At 43.4% G+C, this 22,130-nt stretch overlaps 1 protein-coding gene across 2 annotated transcripts; it reads left to right on the forward strand.

Moving 5' to 3' along the window:
* Positions 1–6,338: 6,338 nt before the first annotated feature.
* Positions 6,339–13,807, forward strand: LOC121866784. Of its 2 annotated transcripts, none has more exons than XM_042366515.1 (2): positions 6,339–6,406; positions 9,409–13,807. In XM_042366515.1, the coding sequence occupies exon 2, from the start codon at positions 9,409–9,411 to the stop codon at positions 12,508–12,510; it is 3,102 nt and encodes a 1,033-aa protein (XP_042222449.1). In that variant the 5' UTR covers positions 6,339–6,406; the 3' UTR covers positions 12,511–13,807. The 2 variants fall into 2 exon arrangements, with proteins under 2 accessions (XP_042222449.1, XP_042222448.1); XM_042366514.1 differs by having other exon boundaries at positions 6,347–6,694.
* Positions 13,808–22,130: the final 8,323 nt, after the last annotated feature.

Genomic DNA, 22,130 nt, shown 5'->3' on the forward strand with positions numbered 1-22,130 from the left:
TATACCAAACATGTTTATACCTAGGGAAGAAGGCCTCCAGTTAGTAAAACAAATCGATAAATAGAATAATAATAAGAAAAAGATCGTAAGACAAGGAACCGAAAAAAACAACAAGGAAACTAACCATAATTGGGACATTAAACCAGAAAGCTTAAACTATCGGGGTTATAATGTAGGAAGGCTTATTATAATTGGGACATCAGTCAGGGGTAATTTGTAATGCAAAGGACATTTGTTAAAATTAATATAAAATAACTTAGCAGAGAAAACTTATCGTAATCGGGACATTATGTAAATTTGGGTAAAAATATATAACATATCTTTTATTTTCTACATAAATCTGAGAGAGAGAGAGAGAGAGAGAGACTTCTTGCAGAAACTTGTGTATAATCGCAGTTTCTTTCAGTTCTTGTCTTCATTGCCTCTTCCTGTCGCTGTTTGTCGCTGTTTTTCGCTACTTACTGTTATTCAGTTTCTTTGTGTTTTCTCGATGTTTATTTTCTTTTACCTCGCATATTTATTCATTTACTCCGTCTCGTCTTTTATACATCTTGTTTTTTCTTCCTTCATCATCTTTACTAAACACCTCTATCTTTATCGAATTTACTTTCTTATTTCTTCTTTTTATGACTTTTATTGATTACTTTTGTTTGTCTTTTATCCCCCTTTTCTGTTCTGAATTATTATTATTATTATTATTATTATTATTATTATTATTATTATTATTATTATTATTATTATTTAAATTGTTGACCTTGGAAATATTAATAATTGATAATTTTATTCACAACCACAAGAAACAGCAGCTTATAATAATAATAATAATAATAATAATAATAATAATAATAATAATAATAATAATAATAATAATAATAACAATAATAATAATAATAATAATAATAATAATAATAATAATAATAATAATAAAGTTAACACCGTAAAAATAACTCAAATAGATTTCAAAACAATAACAACTGTAATTTGTGAGTGAAAATAACAGTAAACACGAGAGGACAGCGAACACGTTTGAGCGACCATCAGTGAGAACAACACTTGGCGCCCCAAACACGACTCAGCTAAGATTCCCACACGGTAAAAATCTCCCATCGTCTGTAATACAATTTTTAATCTGCTTTAGCGGTTCGTGTTGTGTAACTGTTGATGATTCTGTTACGGATATTACACACGATCACGCCGACGTTATCTGTGAGGGTTCCTAGAGGTTGTGAACAGTGGTGGATTCTAGTGACTGTGAACGGATTCCTTGGCGGTGATGATTATACGGGTATGAATTGGACTGATGGGATTTTAATTGAGTAACGTAAGTGGTGAGAGAAAGAAAGAGAGAGATGATTAACTTGATAAATATGAAAAGATATTGAATAAATGAATAAATAGATGAATAAATAGACAGGTGAATAAGAGACCGGTAGAGAGATTTATAGAGACAGGTAGAGAGACCTACTGACCTTCAACACCACTACCCTATAACAAGCTGACCGTACCCCACCACTTGGACGCAACATATGGCTCTTCTGCGGCATCTCCTAGGTTCGACTTGCGGCACCTACCTGACAGCCGCAGCCAATTATTTAGTCAGGTAAGGTGTGGCAGTGGGTCGTTATGAAGGAGTGATTCTTAACGAGGGTCACGGGTGATTTACATTGACGACAGGTGGTGTTGGGGGAGACAGCTGGTGTGTTTTGGGAACGATCAGCTATTTGAGGGGGGGTGGTTAGGGGGTAGTAACATGGTGGTAGTGGTAGAGGGTGGTGGTGGGGGTGGAAGGAGGTAGGAGGAGTGGTGGGGGGGGTGGTAGAAGAATTGGTGATTGTGGTGGTGGAGGGGTGGTAGAAGGGTGGTGGTTGTGGTGGTGGAGGGTGGTGGTGGAGGGGGCTGGTAGAAGGGTGGTGGTTGTGGTGGTGGAGGATGGTGGTGGATGATGGGAGGGTTTGTTATTATGTTGTATAAAGTGGAGTTCGGTGAGTAGAAAGGAAGGAAGGAAGGAAGGAAGGAGGAAGGAAGGAAGGAAGGAAGGAAGGAAGGAAGGAAGGAAGGAATAACGGAGGGAAGAATGACGTCAACGTTTGTCTAGTCAACTTAATACCATCTATCCTATCATGACACACTTCTCCAGTCCAGCCCTTAACTGTCTTAAAACACACACACACACACACACACACACACGTCATTCAGTATATTTTAAGTTTTCCAGTCACGTCTCTCTCCAAACTCTAACTCATTTTTTATACCAAGTTATAAGACCAAGTATATATTCAGCCCTTCTGTTATATCAATAAATCACTATATCAGCGGTTTCTTATATCAATACTTACTGAGTCAACAACAAATATCCAGCGATTATATCAGTAAGTCTCACACCACTTTTGTTTACTCTTTAACTGAGTGGATTCTTCCTCGTCTTCATCCGGCGAACGGTACCGAGGAGACTTTTTCACCGCCCTCAGATGGATTATGACATAATAACGGGGAAATGTACGAGTCACAGCGCTTAATGGTGATTCTATTAGGGTCCAGCGTTACCTGTTGACCAATAAGATAAGTCACTGTAATGATGGCGACCAGACTATCTTACCTCATGTATACGATGTAACTGTACTGAAATACAGAACTGTGTTAGGAGTAATTTTTTTTTTAAATGTGATGAGTGCGTGTCTGTCTGGTCTCTGAAACACCGCACTACAGAATGTCACTGTTATCTTTATAATGTACCGGTATTTTGTTAAGTCTACTTTTCATTCTTTCGTGCTCTTTTAGTTTACATTTATTTCGCTATTTATCAGCTTCACTAATACTGTATATAATGTAATAATTAAACAAGACATTCATTTGGTAACGCTTAGACAATTATGTCTGGTCATCATGACACCTAAAACATTAAATAACTTACAGTACCGCCTGCACTACACACGGAGGTGTAAAAGTAGCGGGGTACCATTGGTACGGGTGTTTCACGAGGAACCTGCTCACCCCACATCATCTTTGTGTGGCTCATACACACATAAAGCTCACACGGCCGCGGGGGTTTGACAAATGTGCGTGTACCCCGAGGTACACGCATATTTGTTGATATTTAGATCAATTTGTTATCACTGTATTTATAATAGAACAATTCTGAACTTTATATATATATATATATATATATATATATATATATATATATATATATATATATATATATATATATATATATATATATATATATATATATATATATATACACTGTATGTATAAATTTCAGGTTTGTTCTATTATAAACACAGTTATAACATCTAAGAACTAACTAACCTTTTCATTTAATTAGTCTTTAAATTTAACTAGTACTAGGGTGACGCTGGCCAGGCAGACAACACACAGACATATGTACACCGCTGGGAACTGTAATATATCACGTTAACGCAGGCACGACCCAGCTGGTGTGACGCTTCTGTGTAGGGGAACCTGGGGACTACAGCTCACTCCTGTACTAGTGGGAAGATGGTCAGTGTGTTACTGCTTATCAAGACGTTCTCTCTGCCTCTCTGTCTGACTGTCTTTTAAGAGACATGGCATCGTAATCTAAGAGCAAAACTATCATATACCATTTTTACTACTGAACGTTAAGGCTGAAATAATAATAAACAACAACGGTATTTTGTCTCTAACTACACGTCATCGGTGTTCCTCCGCCTCAGTTTAACAGTAGAGGTAAACACTATGAAATGTATAAACATTGGTTCTACCTAGAGGGAATATTTCCATCTCACACAGTTCATAGTTTATACTTTATTTTCAAATCATTAAACAAAAGCCAGATATTTGTCTCTAATTAAAAATAAGTCAGATTTTTTCCTCTACATTAAAAAAAATAGATTCTTGCCTTCTTGTACATACGGTATTTTTATCATTCCACGCAAGAGAAAAAAAAGAAAGAAGAAAATGTATAAACTTCAGAAAGAATCGATTTCATCCACCAGACACCGAGGTAACTGTATCACGGGAGTCGAACTAAGGTACTCAGTGTTTCTCACCTCCACGATGGGATGGGGAAGAGAGAGAGAGAAATAAAACAAAAGCAACAACAACAGGAGAATGGAATAACAAAACAAAACAATATCAAAACGTATCTCATCAATGACGTCATCCACCACGTGGCCTCAATTGGTCGAAAACAACAACAATACACCAATAGAAGCGCGACCTCCTGAAGTATTAAATAAAGTCCTATAGAATACTTACAATACTTAAGGCGTTATATAATACTTAGAGAACACAAGGTAGCATAGAATAACTGCAATAAAACTGGCTGCAGGTCGTGAGGGAAGTGACCACAGTGGCGAGTTGATTTAAGAGACTTGGACGAGAAGGTAAATAGTGATCCAAGAGGTAGTCAGGATGTGTGCCTTGGCCTGGGTAGGATCCACGCGTATGTGGGTAATGCCTGCACGGACTGGAGAGAGAGAGAGACTTAAGTTAATATATTATGTCCTTCCCATACACACACCACCCCCCAGACACACACACCCCAGACACACACACTACCCCAGACACACACTACCCCAGACACACACACTACCCCAGACACACACACTACCCCAGACACACTACCCCCCAGGTACCCCCCCCAGACACACACTACCCCAGACACACACACAGACACACACCCCCAGACACACCACCCCCCAGACACACACACACTGCCCCCAGACACACACACTACCCCCAGACACACACACTGCCCCCAGACACACACACTAAGACACACACACCCCCCAGACACACACACTGCCCCCAGACATACACACTACCCCAGACACACACACTACCCCCAGACACACCCCAGACACACACACTGCCCCCCAGACACACACACTGCCCCAGACACACACACTAACACACACACACTATCCCCAGACACACACACTGCCCCCAGACACACACACTGCCCCAGACACACACACTGCCCCCAGACACACACACTACCCCCAGACACACACACTACCCCCAGACACACACACTACCCCCAGCAACACGCCACCACAGACCCTAAAAGGTAGAGGAGGAGTCGTGAAGGCGAGGACCTTAATACAGTTAGCGGTGTAGTTCCCGCCACGTCAGCCACAGCTGCTGCGTCCCGTGTTGTGGTGCGTTGTTTAGGGAGAGGGTGATGGAGGGGGAGCCGAGGGAAGGGGAGGAGGAGGAGGAGGAGGAGGAGGAGGAGGTGTTGGTCTTGCCTCCACCGTCAGCCTCTATCGCTGTGTTGTTACTCCTGACGTAGGTTGAGGAACGGAAGGAGGAGGACATACACCGTTGAGAGATAAGAAGTAACCTTGGACAGAGCGATTTGCTGTCGAAGGATTGAGAACGCGAGAGTTTCGACGTTTGTGCAAAGTGGGTTTCACTGTTTTCTACGTGTGGTGATTTGGCAATTTCATAGGCATTTAAAGGAACCACCTTTTGTATGTGATTAATAACATCTTAGGGACTTTAGTGAGTTTGAAAAGTGAGTTTGAGTATAAGTCATAAGTCACTGACTTTGTCAAAAGCCCATGTTTCATATTTAATGAAAACAAAAATCATTTGTTTCAAGGATTTAAAATTTTTGGGCTTTGGTGTTCTTGAAAAGAAGGTGTTTCTAAATACCGTGTTGTCGTTTGTTTTTTGTAAGCTGTGTCTTATAGACCATTGGTGTTCCTGTATAGTGTGTAGACGTTCGCGACCTTCTAATACTACGAATAACAGAGGACATCAGGATTTATGAGAGCCCCACTAGATGAAAAAACTTGCTACTGCAGTGTTCACCTACAACACAACGAATACTTCACTACTGACTAATACTTGGTTAAGTGACCACAAGCACAATCTTCCCCTCAGCAGGGATGTAAAGTTGCTGAAGGTCACACATCAACCGAGTCGCCTTCAACAAGCACACAGACCAACCAACTACGGCCTCTCAAGAACGCCACACAACTCAGTGATACCTGAATTGTTTATTAGACCAGAAAAACCGAACATTCCTCTCCTGGAACAAAGAACTACTGCACATACACGCCCTCCAAAGTACCACACAAAGTAATGAGGAACACCCGAGGAACCAGTAACTGCTACTGGGAACACCTCACGACCCAGTAATACCTGGTTAGTTTAATAGATCACTGGGACCCATCATCCCTCACTAGCGGCTCTGGGAAACCTACTACTACAACCACTCCCACGCCCACGCCCCGCCCCTTTCTCCACCCCACCCCACCCCACCCCACACCACCCTACCCCACCCCCCCCCCCCCCCCCCCCGTCTTTTCAGCCCTCCAGACTTGTGTTACAGTCCCACATTGCTGCGGGCGACGCGGCAGGAGACCGACGTTCATCTGATTCTGGAGTGTGCTTTGAACTCTAGAACCTGAAGGTGATAGAAGGGTGCTGGACGCTGTTGTGTCTCGAGACTGAGTTGGATATATTATAGAGAACTGGTACTCTTGTTGACACGACATTGTGGTGATCTGTGCGAGTGATTCATTTTAGCGAATGTGATCTGTCTTGGTGACTATGAGATTCGTATTTGTGACTTTTGGTACTTCGATCTAGTGACGTTTAGTGATTCTTGCTGTTCATACTTTTTGGTGACATTTGATAGCTTGCATTCGTGACGCGTAATAGTGACTGAACCGAGAGATTGATACCTGAAGCAATGGTGGTAAGTCTTTCTGTAATTATAACAACAAAAACAACAACAACAACAATAATAATAATAATAATAACAACAACAACAACAACAATAATAATAATAATAATAATAATAATAATAATAATAATAATAATAATAATAATAATAATAATAATAATAATAATAATAATAATAATCTACCCATAGTAAAGTCAGGGAAAGGTGCTTCTATCCCCCTGTAATATCCCCAGTTAAGATCCATAAAATCATAACCATATACGACCGCAACTACAAGAGATGACTCGAAGGACGATCCATGAGACATTAATCGAATCCCCACTCATCTCCCACTGCGACCCTGCCACATCTAGACTGGGGAAATTACAGTTAGTATAGACACACCTTTCACTGACTGTACCAATAAGCACAGTCAAAGAAAAAGTCGTGTTACACTTATGTTCTGAAACCCATGACGAAGAAATTAGGTAAAATGACAGTGAAGCTTCCGGATTCGACTCTAAACGAGGAACTTTGGCCAAAATTCTTCGTCATGGGTTCCAGAACATAAGTCGTGGAAAGTGTAATACGATTTCTGTCTTTCACTGTCCATCAATTATTAACCTAAACTCTTCCCATCACTGAGTCACAGGTAATTGATAACATTAAGAACAGTTTTACCCGTGACCACATAACGTGACATCTTTAACATTTTCCTAAGTGAGTCGTTATTAGTCTAGCTGGGAGGTGAGTCTTGGTCCGTTAGAAATATGAAGTACAACTGTGAATGAAAACACACACACACACACACACACACACACACACACACACACACACACACACGCAAATATATTTATTATCATCTATCTATCTATCTATCTATCTATCTATCTATCTATCTAGTTGTCTCTTTGTCTAACATGTTTATCATCACGTCTATCTGATTATTTTCTCTCTCTCTCTCTCTCTCTCTCTCTCTCTCTCTCTCTCTCTCTCTACGTCACGCACCAGTAGCAGTAGGTAAGCTAGACCAAGCAGGTAACGTGTCGCCGTGATAGGTGTGGGAACAAGGTGTTGACAGTAGAGGTGACCGGGTCTGTTGACTATACTGTTGTTTGTGCCAAGCCCGTTACTGTGTGTGTGTGTGTGTGTGTGTGCATACAGCTACACCTACAATCTTTATCTTCGTCATGTACGTGCACCATAACAACCCCTAGAGCTGACATACCAAGGGGTCATATAGGTCAACGAGATCACTGGTGTAGTCTACCATGATCAGAGCCTCAACACAGCCACTGACAGACAGTACTGATCCTCAATCTTATAATGTAAACACAACCACTAATACAACTCTTACGTACAATATAATTATTTTCCTTATATATTACACATTTCTTTTGTAAGTTGTGTAATTATAAGTAAATAAACAAAGCAAATAAACAATTACAGTATATATATCATTTCGTTTATTTCTTGTTATCTGAGCTTGATTAGCCATTCACAAGCTGCCACGTCACATTGTTATCTGAGCTTGATTAGCCATTCACAAGCTGCCACGTCACATTTGTAATTGGCTCTAGTGTTGTGACGTCACGCCCTAGTGGTTGACGTACACCAATGACCACTCAGGATCCAAACGCTACTTTTAGGTAGATATGTAGATGGTATAAAGTGATTACTACACACACAACAAAATTCCCTACAATACACACACACATTATATAGCAAACATCGCTACATACACTTTATATAGCAGTTTCCGCTACACACAGAAAACTACATAGCAGACTTTGCTATGTCTAGAAAGCTAAACTCAACCCTGGAAAACACACACAATAGATTCACACAATCCGACAGTTCCATCATTACCTGTTAACAGAGGCAATAAACAGAACTGTTACCCGAACAACGGTACGCACAGGTGAGTCCAACTAATTATATATCTCCAGCAGGTAACTCGGTTATACTCACTCGCCATTGGTCGATCCTGTTAGCTTCACCGGAGTCGCTGTGTTAAGCTGGTGATGACAGTCTTCGTCTTATTTTTATCTTCACATCTATCTGTCTTCTACAATGGCAATTATTCTCTCTCTAACTATTTTTAATTTTCCCCCTTTCCACTCTTTTTCTTCATTCCTTTCTGTCTCCTTCCATTTATTAATTTCTCTCTCTTCCATCCCTCCTCTCTCATTCACTTTGTTATCTCTTACTCTATTTTACTCTCGTCGTCTCTCTCTCTCTCTCTCTCTCTCTCTCTCAAAGTAGCAGTAACGATATACCACAGACAGACACGCACGTTGCTTAAGTAGATGACCTCGTAACAGGAATAATAACCAACGTAATTAACAAAATGTAGTCTGTCTGACCACTTAACAGTTATACGTGTGGTGAGAGAAGAGAGAGAGAGAGTAATGCATTGTAGAGGAAAAATTTTCATTATATATCCATCGTTTTTTTTTTTACTCAGAGAAAACGATAATTGCCAAGAATACTAATTGATTTGTCTATCTGTCTGTTTTTCGAATGTCTGTCTGTCTGTTAGTACGATCGCCGCCTCCAAATTTGGTCAGTGTGGGTGAAGGGTCAAGGTCTGAGGTCATCAGTGAAGGTCATCCCCACGCTTAAAGGCATCCACCAACTACCTTGTTTTATTAGTGTGTGTGTGTGTGTGTGTGTGTGTGTGTGTGTGTGTGTTCAAGGAGTCTAGTGTGATGTGTTGTGTTACTAACGTGTAGTTTGTGTTTCAGATGTTGCTGATGATGGTGACAGTGGTGGTGGCGGTGGGGTCAACGGACGCTGGGGAGTTCTCTCTGTTACGCCCTCCCGTGCGTTTCTACGCCGGCGTTCACAGCCCCCAAGAGCCTCAGTCTGTCCTAGTGGAGCCTACGCTACCGCCCCCCCAGCAGATCCCCACTTCTACTTCCCCAGGGAGGAAGAACAGCAACAAGGATGCCCCCGTCATATCCACTAACAATGTGGCGGAAGACCCGATGCCCACGCCAGCAGCACTCCGTCAGAGACCTTTTATAGGCACGCCAGGAAAATATCTTCACCCCTTCAACCGGACCGGGGCTCTCATGCATAGATTCAGACAACAGATGCAGGGAAGGAGAGCGGGGTCGAGAAGACAAGGTATGGGAGGCTTTGGCCTGGGTAACCGTCGTGTGCGTCCTGGAATGGCGAGGCTGGGGGCCGGAGGGTCATCAGTGGCTAGCCATAGGAGACGCCCTGTCGGCTCTGAGTCTCTCACGAGTTTCAGTCAGTGGATGAACGCCCCCGGTGTCCTCCGCAACAGAGTTCCCTTGAAGAACAACGCTGACCTCTTGTCATCATCGACCTCTCAGCCAAATGATTTTTTGTCTGGGTGGCATAATTCTTACAGCCGGAGCCAGACCAAGGCTCAAAATGCCACATCCGACGAAAGAGTTACTACAGAACTATCAGGCAAGATTGAAGACCCGAGCAACAGCCCACAAAGACCAGCAGCCTCTCAGTCCGAGCCAGGTTATAGGAGCTCTGGTGCTGCCAAGACAACCAACAGAAAATCCAGTTTTGGTTTGTTTCCAAAACATCCTTATGCTACTGCTCAGACGCCTCAAGCAAACGTCCCTTCTGTGCACGATATGACCAGTTTGCACTTTAAGAAAACTCATAACTCCTCTTCCTCCGGAGCTCCTAATATGCAAACTGAAATATTGAAGGAAAAGAGAACAAGGTTTTCAGAGAGGCCGATCACGAGGCAAACAGGAGCTACTTCGTTCACGAGGGACACCACCAGGACGACAACAACTACGACAACAACAACAACAAAAACACCAACAACACCTTTACCAATCAGATACTCAGCCACGAAGGCGCCTCCACACGGGAAGGACATTCTCGCCTCCATACAGAGCATCTTCGAGGCTGCTAAGACGGATGAGCGAGAACTCTCCTCGATGAAAAACATCAACCATGGTAACACCTCACCCCAGCCACTGGATATTTTCTCAGGTATCTCACCCTCTTACGGCTTTGTGCCCAGTAACAACGACGTGCAGTCAGTACTTAGTCGTCTAAACACAGACACTCTCGTTTCGCAAATCCAAACTCCTCATTCTATTCCACAAGTTCCTGCAAATCCCAGTGTCTTGATTACCAGCCAGAGACCTAATACTCCCGATCTAGAATCACAGGCTAGTGAAGCTATAACCAACATCCTCATGCCGCAGCGGCCTACTTCAGGAGACAGTTTGATGCTTCATGTGGGTCACTCAATCCCTGTCCAGGCACAGCAGACATGGAGGCCCGAACACCGAGCAGGCAGCGAAGGAGATATCATTCTCGATGAAGGACCTATGAACGACGTCATAGTTGGGAGTCCAGCTACTTTAATCCAGGCACCGCCGAACAAAGCCCCTGTGGTGGTGACATCAACTCCTGCATCTCAGAACCAGTTCGGGAACCCTGTCCACTTCCGAAACACTGAAGAACCTACAACACAACACTCTATAGTGATGTCTCCCTCGTCGGAGTTGCACCCTGACGAATTAGGTCCTCTCTTAGACTTCATCAACTCCAAGTACAAACCTCACCAGATCAACACCGTGCCCTCCTCTGTGACGAGTCTCCAGTCTATGATCAACGCTGGCAGGATACCGGAAGTGTTCAAGAGAGAGCACGTGATGGATGTCATTCGTGACGACCGTCTGAGATATCGACCACAACCTGTAAACAGGAATGGAGAACCATGGAGGAACATGGCAGTGGAAAGGACTCGTACACATCCAGAGGTGAAGAATGAACTCAGCAACGGTGGACAGTTCGTAGCCTTGTCGAGTATAGCCTTACTTGTAGCCTTCTGTGGGTACTTCCTATATGCAGGATCAGGAGCTACCAAGGAGGCCAGGAAGGTCCTCCACCCACTCAAAGTCGCGGTGGATGAGGCTAGAAACGGTCTCCATCTTCTCTTGCGGGGACTTGATGAGTACGAAGATCACTTGATTAAAGAAGAAGAAATAGAGAATGAACACTTAGAACCTCCGCACATTGAGAAGAACAACACGACCCAGAGTGACATTCCTACCATCCTGAAGAAGATGTGGAACTCTGTGGTCCCTGCTGAGGTGCGCATCACCAGCGGCACGGTGAAGCACGCCACGGGGGGCTACCAGCCGGTGGATGCCTCCTCTCTTATTCGAGGCAACAAGTCACGAAGAATAAATAATTCTGGATCTCGACAACCTCACGCTATAGAAGCCTTCCCCAGCCACAAGACCAAAGAGAATCATTATGATCCTTTACACAAGAACAATACGAGTTACAATGAGACTGTAGCACGACCTGCCATAGGTCTCGCCTCCGTTGCTAATTCTTTCCTAAATTCTTTGATAAACACCAAAGCTGTGGAGAACATTATCTCACAGCTGAAATCTTTTCCTGTAACCATCGAGAAGGACAACAATCCTCTGATCAAACCACAAGAAGACATTCAAGAATTAAACCCACAAAAGAGAGATGATGAACCGATTCCTGAGCTCAAAGATGATCTAAAATCCGCAAACCATGACCTCGTGAGCCAAGATAACTCCCAGGAGTTCGAGAAAGTTGATTCGACCACAAACAACCCCGAAGAACTGGATTATCTAACAACAGAAGAATCTTTGGGGCAAGAAAGCCTCCTCATAACCTTCGCTGGCACAGGACTTCGGCAGAAGGGTCTGCGTGAGGTAACGACGGAACAGGTGCCGACGTCAGCCAGCAAGAGATTCATTGTTAACAACCGCATGCACATCCGCCATGACCCAGAGACCGACCCCCCACGCACCTCCGTCTTCGTCAACAACGTGCCTTTAAAGCCTGCGTCTTAACTTCCAAGACTCAGCAGAAGAACCTTGTTGTGTTGTTTAGTTCTGCTTCGGAATTTCTCTTCGGGGGAACTCATCTTCGTCATGGTGTCATCTTCGATCTTAACTGATGCCAAAGAATATGCATCAAAGGTTCATCCAGAAATGTTTACCAAAACTACTTTTCATATATATCTCGAAATACTTCCATCAGTCACGTGGCAGTACAATTAGTGATCAGTTTTTATTGTCACACTAAAAATGAATTATTAAATGATATAGGGAAGATAACGAAGGCCAGCCATATAATATTAAGAATTTCAGCAAGTCAGGTTACCACAGCCTAGTATGTACCGCCTACGGCCCCTCCTTCACCAGCAGATACAGAGACCGAGGCCTCCACATGGATAATCTCAGTAAACACAAGAGGTTTATGATGGAAATTTCATATACTCTACCACACGAGAGCGAGTGATTGTATTTTATTCATCTTAAAGATACACTCCATTACTGCCTTGACTAAATAATTAATCTATTAACGGTATTTAGATGATACAATAAGACATAGATTTGTGCAATGATGTCAGATTTATTATGAGTAAGTCAGCTATTCTCCCGTCTGTGTCGAGGAGGAGCTGTGACGTGATGGACGCTAAGTTAAGTCAATTCAAGTATGGAGCTGCACCAGAGAGTCTAAATAACCAAGTTTAAACAACACTAACATTAATATATTTGTTATCTAGTGACCATTATATATGTGTGGGAAACTTAACATTATTATACAGGAGCTCAGGTGAGAGAGATGAGTCGTGAGTCTTAACACGTGTTGTACCTTAATTGTTCACACACACATACACACACACACACACACACACACACACACACACACACACACACACACACACACACACACACACACACACACACACACACACACACACACACAACAACAACATCGTTCTCAAAGACTGCAACTCGGGCATAATAAATGATAGCTCTTAAGAGGTTGTTACTATATTTATACACATTATTACTTTATATGTATGTACAGTGTTGATTTATTTATGTGTATACTTCAAGGATTCATGTGTTAGTAGATTATGGATGAACAGTACATGTGAATATATTGTTAATTTATATGTGCTTATATTTAACTCATATTGGGACACAATGTTATGCTGTGTGTACCTAAAATGTTGATCTACACACACATACACACACACGAAGGTCAGTGTTAGGTGTACTGTAAACAAACTATCCATTAAGGGTGGTGAGACGGGCATTATTATTATGTTAAGTCCTAAATAAAGGATCTTGACTACAGCTGTTTTTCTTTCCTCTGATCTGTAGTTTGATGTTGATGATGAGTTGATGGTTGTATCGGTAAATATGTGTATAGTTAAATAAATTGATGGTCTGAACGAGAGAGAGAGAGAGAGAGACAGAGATTCCAGGAAAGTTGTAAAAAATATAATATCTAAAAACCACAAAATATAAAAACTAAAATATCCAAAACACAAACGAAAAAATAAATAATTTACTTACTTAAACAATGACTGAATGAATAATTAAACAAGATAATAAGTTTCGTGAATTACAGATTTATAAACGATCTTAAGTTCTTTTTTTTCTTTTTTTTTACCCCGGGATGAGAGTGAATTCACGACCTTATAATGGATTCTCATTGTGATTTCGATGCCATGTTGACCTTATTCTTTCATTGACAGTTACGATGGATATTCACACATATAAACACTGGTAGTGACTTGTTCCTGATTGTCGCCAGAAAAAAGGTGAAACAGTTAGACGCTTTCTTAAAGTTACTGGGAAAAACTGACTCTGCACGTTGAAGAATCTGGTTGGCGAGTTGACCTAGACTTCTTTACAATACCCATCTCATCCCCACTACACCCTCAAGGAGCCACAACAAACACCTCACTACACCCTCAAGGAGCCACAACAAACACCCCACTACACCCTCAAGAAGCCACAAAAAACACCCCACTACACCCTCAAGGAGCCACAACAAAAACCCCACTACACCCTCAAAGGAGCCACAAATAAACACCCCACTACACCTCAAGGAGCCACAACAAACACCCCACTACACCCTCAAGGAGCACACAACAACACCCCACTACACCTCAAGGAGCCACAACAACACCCCACTACACCCCTCAAGGAGCCACAACAAACACCCCACTACACCCTCGAAGCCACAAAAACACCCCACTACACCCTCAAGGAGCCACAACAAACACCCACACACCTCGAGGAGCCACAACAAACACCCCACTACACCCTCAAGGAGCCACAACAACACCCCACACAAGGAGCCACAAACAAACACCCCACTACACCCTCAAGGAGCCACAACAAACACCCCACTACACCTCAAGAAGCCACAAACTCCACTACACCCTCGAGGAGCCACAACAAACACCCACTACACCCTCAAGGAGCCACAACAAACACTCCACTACACCCTCAAGAAGCCACAAAACACCCCACTACACCCTCAAGGAGCACAACAAACACTCCACTACACCCTCAAGGAGCCACAACAAACACTCCACTACACCCTCAAGGAGCCACAACAAACACTCCACTACACCCCTCAAGAAGCCACAAAAACACTCCACTACACCCTCAAGGAGCCACAACAAACACTCCACTACACCCCTCAAGGAGCCAACAAACACTCCACTACACCTCAAGAAGCACAACAACACCCCACTACCCTCAAGGAGCCACAACAAACACCTCACTACACCCTCAAGAGCCACAGCAAACACCCCACACACCTCGGGAGCAAACACACCCCACTACACCTCAAGGAGCCACAACAAACACCCCACTACACCTCAAGAACACAAACACCCCTACACCTCAAGAGCCACAAAACACCCACTACACCCTCAAAGAGCCACAAAAACACCCCACTACACCTCAAGGAGCCACAACAAACACCCCACTACACCCTCAAGGAGCCACAACAAACACCCACTACACCCTCAAGAAGCCACAAAAACACCCCACTACACCCTCAAGGAGCCACAGCAAACACCCCACTACACCCTCGAGGGACACAACAAACACCCCACTACACCCCTCAAGGAGCCTAACAAACACCCCACTCACACCCCTCAAGAAGCCACAAAACACCCCACTACACCCTCAAGGAGCCACAACAAACACCCCACTACACCCTCGAGGAGCCACAACAAACACCCTACTACACCTCAAGGAGCCACAACAAACACCCCACTACACCCTCAAGGAGCCACAACAAACACCCCACTACACCCTCGAGGAGCCACAACAAACACCCCCTACACCCTCAAGGAGCCACAACAAACACTCCCTACACCCTCAAGGAGCCACAACAAACACCCCACTACACCCTCAAGGAGCCACAATGAACACCCCACTACACCTCAAGGAGCACCCTCAAGGAGCCACAACAACACCCCACTACACCCTCAAGGAGCCACAACAAACACCAACACTACACCTACTACACCCTCAAGGAGCCACAACAAACACCCCACTACACCTCAAGGAGCTACAACAAACACCCCACTACACCCTCAAGGAGCCACAACAAACACCCCACTACACCCTCAAGGAGCTACAACAAACACCCCACTACACCCTCAAGGAGCTACAACAAACACCCCACTACACCCTCAAGGAGCCACAACACCTTGCACCTGTGTACCAATGGTGATCTTTACCTCAAGTACAATGATTCTAGTTTCACACACACACACACACACACACACACACACACACACACACGAGGCGAGGTAAGAAATAGTGCTTTGGTAAAACTTGTTGTTCCTCAGTGTTCAAAGTCGATACTTCTGGAGTAGTTGTCTCTCTTCTGGGCTTCTCAGTTGTCACCACCTACCAGCACCAATCGTTCACCTCCACAGACTGTAATACTTAGTTGCTGGTATATACTGACTCTTGAGTGTCTAGGGTGTTGGTGTTGTTTGGTGATGGTAGAGATACTTAAAGTTATTTGAAGGTTCTCTGAAGTGTTTGTAAACAGTGATAGTGACGCTATAATATATTACTGAGGCTCAAGAACTATGGTTGTTGAGGAGGTTCTCTGAAGTGTTTGTAAACAGTGATAGTGACGCTATAATATATTACTGAGGCTCAAGAACTATGGTTGTTGAGGAGCCGTACAGGACTGAGTGATTTATGTCATAAGTTGATCTGATGAAGGGAACAACAAATCTGGCTGACTGTACGTTTGTCACTGGCCATTGGTACGCTCATCTGCTATAAGGAGAGTACAACTGGCGACTCAACGCTTTAAGACAACACCAAGAGGACTGTAGTGTATGACATCCATGACATCATCTATAAACATAACAGTCACGTGAGCTGCTCTGATGTCTCCTTCACAACAAAACACAATGGTTGGTTTTATAGATTATTTTTGTGAGAAATATATGACATAAATTTAATAATAATCATATCATTCAACAAATAATAACTTTGAAGATTCTTAAGGTGTTAAATATACTCATTACCGATAAAGATAGACTGATAGGTGTATATTAACCATACTAACCAGATGAATACTTTGACGGTGGCACTAGTGAGTATCTGTAAACACCACCCAGTGAACTATGTTGAAGAGTATATCACCTCTAAAACACTGTGAAAAAAGTATAAACGGATTGTACCATGTTAAGGGTGTCAATAAAGATGGTGTAGACAATTTAACTCTATAGTTTACATTGTGGTATAATATGTGGTGTTGCATATTAATGTATTATACCATAAGGTCTGATGGGGATATTGTACGCTAAGAAAACATAGACACCTAATGTTAAGAATTTGTTTACTGAAAAGGAAAACGTGTGGGTTACTCTTACCTATTCTGAGTTAAAGTTTTCTATTTTAGTGAGTGAGTGAGTGAGTGAGTGATGGGGTCAGTTAGAGAGGGAGTTACACAGTAGACGTGCCAACACACTTAGCAGAGCCAGACTTACAACAAATGGTATCACGAAATGGTGGATTCAAAGGCTAATGATTTAGGTAAAGTGATGATGAAACTTATCGAATATTATATTTATGTTAGAATGAGAGAGGAGAAGGAAGGAGGCAGAGTGGTGAGCCGCGAGCCCCAGAGTAAACCGGTTCAGCCTGGGGTGGGGTACCTAGTAGGTCTGGTTACCACTATCACGCTGCTACCCTGACCTGAGGACGTTGTTCTATAAGGTACTCCTCGCGGTACTTGTCTTAAGCCTTCAACTATGTCTAGAAGTACACGACAAGCGACAATCCAACGCCTCCTTGTCCTAACACCCACTGTACCCTTGTGAGGAAGTTTTCCATCACAGCTACAATTGTCTTATTGAATTCGTGTCATTTCTCGCCGAATGTTAACTTTGAGTTTGTTTAAGTCACCTGGGCGCTGGGTTCTTGTATACCTCATGTGCTGTGGGCTGTGAGGGATATTCTTACTCCGCGCGTCATGATAACATCCTGCCATATAGAGTATCTTTCTCAGTCAGTCCAACACCAATCGTTTTGTCTGGTAGCATTACGTCTCCGTATTGCTGGCTAGTACTTCCTTAAAACACCTCGTGTGGTTGCCTGCTGACCCACATATTGGAAGATTATCCTTGTTCACGTGGCCAGGAAGATGGAAATGGGCAGCATCCATGACCTGAATTGACTTCATGATTTCTAAATTCTGCTCCACTAACTTTGAAATTTTCATCTACAAAGGACAGTCGGCTTGCCATAATCTGATCAAATCTTGCCTAAAGAACCTGAGCATCTATGGATATAACTGTAGATCTTTGTGTAACATATGCAACACACAACCTCAGCATACAGTCGGTGTGACGAATATCATGGACTTTATTGAAGGTGTAACTCGTTGAGTATTTGTGCTTGTTGTAGCAGCTTTGAGACGCCCATTCCTCTCTTTGTTGTTGTTTCTGAGGCTGACACGTTCCTCAGAGTAATGTATGGCTGGCAGTAGTGATGTATGGCTGGCAGTAGTGATGTATGGCTGGCAGTAGTGATGTATGGCTGGCAGTAGTGATGTATGGCTGGCAGTAGTGATGTATGGCTGGCAGTAGTGATGTATGGCTGGCAGTAGTGATGTATGGCTGGCAGTAGTGATGGGCTGGCAGTAGTGATGTATGGCTGGCAGTAGTGATGTATGGCTGGCAGTAGTGATGTATGGCTGTGGCAGTAGTGATGTATGGCTGGCAGTAGTGATGTATAGTAGTGATGTAGTAGTGATGCAGTAGTGATGTATGGCTGGCAGTAGTGATGTATGGCAGGCAGTAGTGATGTATGGCTGGCAGTAGTGATGTATGGCTGGCAGGTAGTGATGTATGGCTGGCAGTAGTGATGTATGGCTGGCAGTAGTGATGTATGGCTGGCATAGTAGTAGTGATGTATGGCTGTATGGCTGGCAGTAGTGATGCATAGTGGCAGGAGTGATGTATGGCTGGCAGTAGTGATGTATGGCTGGCAGTAGTGATGTATGGCTGGCAGTAGTGATGTATGGCTGGCAGTATGTATGGCTGGCAGTAGTGATGTATGGCTGGCAGTAGTGATGTATGGCTGGCAGTAGTGATGTATGGCTGGCAGTAGTGATGTATGGCTGGCAGTAGTGATGTATGGCTGGCAGTAGTGATGTATGGCTGGCAGTAGTGATGTATGGCTGGCAGTATTGTGTGATGTGATGAAGTAGTGTTGTGAGTGTGTGTACGTTTGTATGCACGTTGTTCCCTCCTCAGAGAGTTGCCTTGTTCATTATACACCTTCACCAGTTCTGGTCTCTACTCAGGAGTGAACTGTGATGTAGTTATCTAAGCTGAAAGTAAAATTATTGTCTTTAAAAACAATGATAAATCACTTATGAAACTTAATGTCCAAACAACAACTTTTAAAACTTGTGAAGGATTTTTCTATGACCACCCTGTATAACTCTCAAGAATCATTCCCTCATAACTACCCGTCTCTTTATATTTCAGGATGGAGAACACATATTTATCTCAATAACATTCCTTAAATACTTTTTGAATTACTTCTTTTTGTATTTTAGAAAGTGTGGTTGATGTTGGGTGTGGTGGTTCTCGTAGGCGTGGGTAGGAGTGAGGGATCCCTGGAGGCGTGGGGACAGGGACAAGATTTACCACAGGAAGCTCAGGACTCCGCTACCTCAGGCTTCAGTATCTCACCGGGAACTGTTCATCAGGATGTTCACTCTAGCGTCTCCCCTGACGTTTCCTCCTACAGTAGTACAAACCTCCAAACCTCCTCCTACTACACCGACCTCACAGAACCCCTCCAGAACCCCGTGAATCAGCTCGGACACAGTAGAAGAGGACGCAGCGGTTCTGGGTATTAATGTGTTCCGTCTGGTTTATGTCAGTGAGATTTTATATTTTATTGTTGGTCAAGTTTGTTGGTGAGTGTTATTTAAGGGGGGATCAGGGGCGGTCCTATGACACTTCATCCATTCTCTCGGTAATAACTCCTATCTCGTTTTCTTCCTCAGCGGTGGCGGCAGTGGTGGCTACACTGGCGCTAATGGTGACGGCGGTGGTGGCGGCTACGGTGGCGGTGGTGGTGACGGCTACGGTGGCGGCGGTGGTGGCGGCTACACTAGCGCCAGTGGTGGCGGCGGTGGTGGGGGCTACGGTGGCGGCGGTGGCGGTTACACTAGCGCCACTGGTGGCGGCGACTAGCGCCAGTGGTGGCGGCGGTGGTGGGGACTACGGTGGCGGCGGTGATGACAGCTACGGTGGCGGCGGTGGTGGCGGCTACGGTGGCGGCGGTGGTGGCGGCTACGGTGGCGGCGGTGGTACACTGGCCAGTGGTGACAGTGGTGGTGGCGGGTGGCGGCGTGGTGGCGGCTACGGTGGCGGCGGTGGTGGCGGCTACGGTGGCGGCTACGATGGTGGCGGTCGTGGCGGCGGTGGCCTCGGCTACGGTGTTGGCGGCTACGGTGGTGGTGACGGCTACGGTGTTGGCGGCTACGGTGGTGGAGACGCCAGCATTACGAACCACTTGTACAGCGTCTTCGGTTTGATTATCTTCTCTACCTTCCTTTGCTACATCATCTACGAGTGCCTCAGAAGCCTCGGCGAGGAAGAACCTGACAACGACCTAACTCGCGCGTTCCGAGAGGATGGAAAAGACGCCTGGACTACCTTCATGCTCTTCCAAAAAGTAGCCACTGCTCTCGGAAGGTGGTCACTGCTGGAATACCTGCCTGAAGGGGTAGAAGAAGTGGTCGATGTAGCCAGGTGGTTGAAATAAGGTAGGGATGCCTGTCTGGTGAATCAAATGAGCATACCTGTTGGTTACCTGCCACATACCTGATTATAGATACCCATAGTATTATACGTTATTAATTTTCTCCTAATTATACTCTCGGTTGTAAGTTTGTTTCCATTTTAGTTCCATATTGTGAGTTTTATCTTTAGTGTTACAGAATCTGCCTCACAAGTCCACAAAGGAGAACGATTGACTTACGAGCATTTGAGAATCTGGATCCTGGTGTATAATGTTGAAGGAATATAAGTTAGATGTGAATAATAACTGTCCTTACTCCTCTCTCAATATGTCAGTGACGTAATCGAGACCACTAAATCCGAGGCTAAGGCCGAAATCGAGATCTTTTGGAGACCGAGACCAAGATATAGGAAGGGGGGGGGGGGGAGCTACTCATCATGTGACTAATGAGTTCCACCGTGTTACCTCACCCCAGGTAAAACAATAAACCAGCAACTGACTACAGTAAGGATAAGTGAAGGTATATTCTTTTATATTTTTGTAACCATACTACTGTAATGACATCAGTGCTCATTATCTATTGGGGTGGTTAAACTTCAGGTGAATTAAGCTTAGGTGTGAATCTTCAGGTAGAGCATTTGTGAGGTTAATCTTCAGGTAATCTGTGTTTATTTATGTTTGCGTGTAAACCCAATTTTACGTGTGTGTGTTTTTTTTCTAGTAAATATATTTATGGAAGCTTAGTAGTGTTATGTGTGTATAAAAAAGGTATATAATATGTATATGTTTTTAATTCCATGATATAAATATTATCAATTACATATGTAGGTTTTGTTTCTTCCTAATGTCTTATTGTTATAATCTACTAAATAAGGATCGTTCATTACATCCAGGTACTTTATATCTTTAACCTTAAACACGAGACCCAAGAATAAATAAATAAATTGTGGTCTCGAAAGGTACCGTGCAAAATCCTAGATCACAGATAGGCCGAGATCGAGATCGAGACCTGGAATAATAATCTCGAGACCTACATCACTGATATGTAATAGAAAAAAGGTATGACTGTGAAATAGATATATAACTTGTATGTATTTCTTTTGTCTAAACTTCTTATTGGTGAGAGACGATCATGGAGATATTCATAATATATAAAAATGAATAACTTCATAAATAATAATAATAATAATAATAATAATAATAATAATAATAATAATAATAATAATAATAATAATAATAATAATAATAATAAATGCACACACACACACACACACACACACACAAACAAATAAAGTAACACACAAACACATCGTCATCTAAGGCGCGCACACACACACACACACACACACACACACACA

Source organism: Homarus americanus, unplaced genomic scaffold (assembly GCF_018991925.1).
Source record: "Homarus americanus isolate GMGI-L3 unplaced genomic scaffold, GMGI_Hamer_2.0 scaffold58748, whole genome shotgun sequence".
NCBI lineage: Eukaryota > Metazoa > Arthropoda > Malacostraca > Decapoda > Nephropidae > Homarus > Homarus americanus.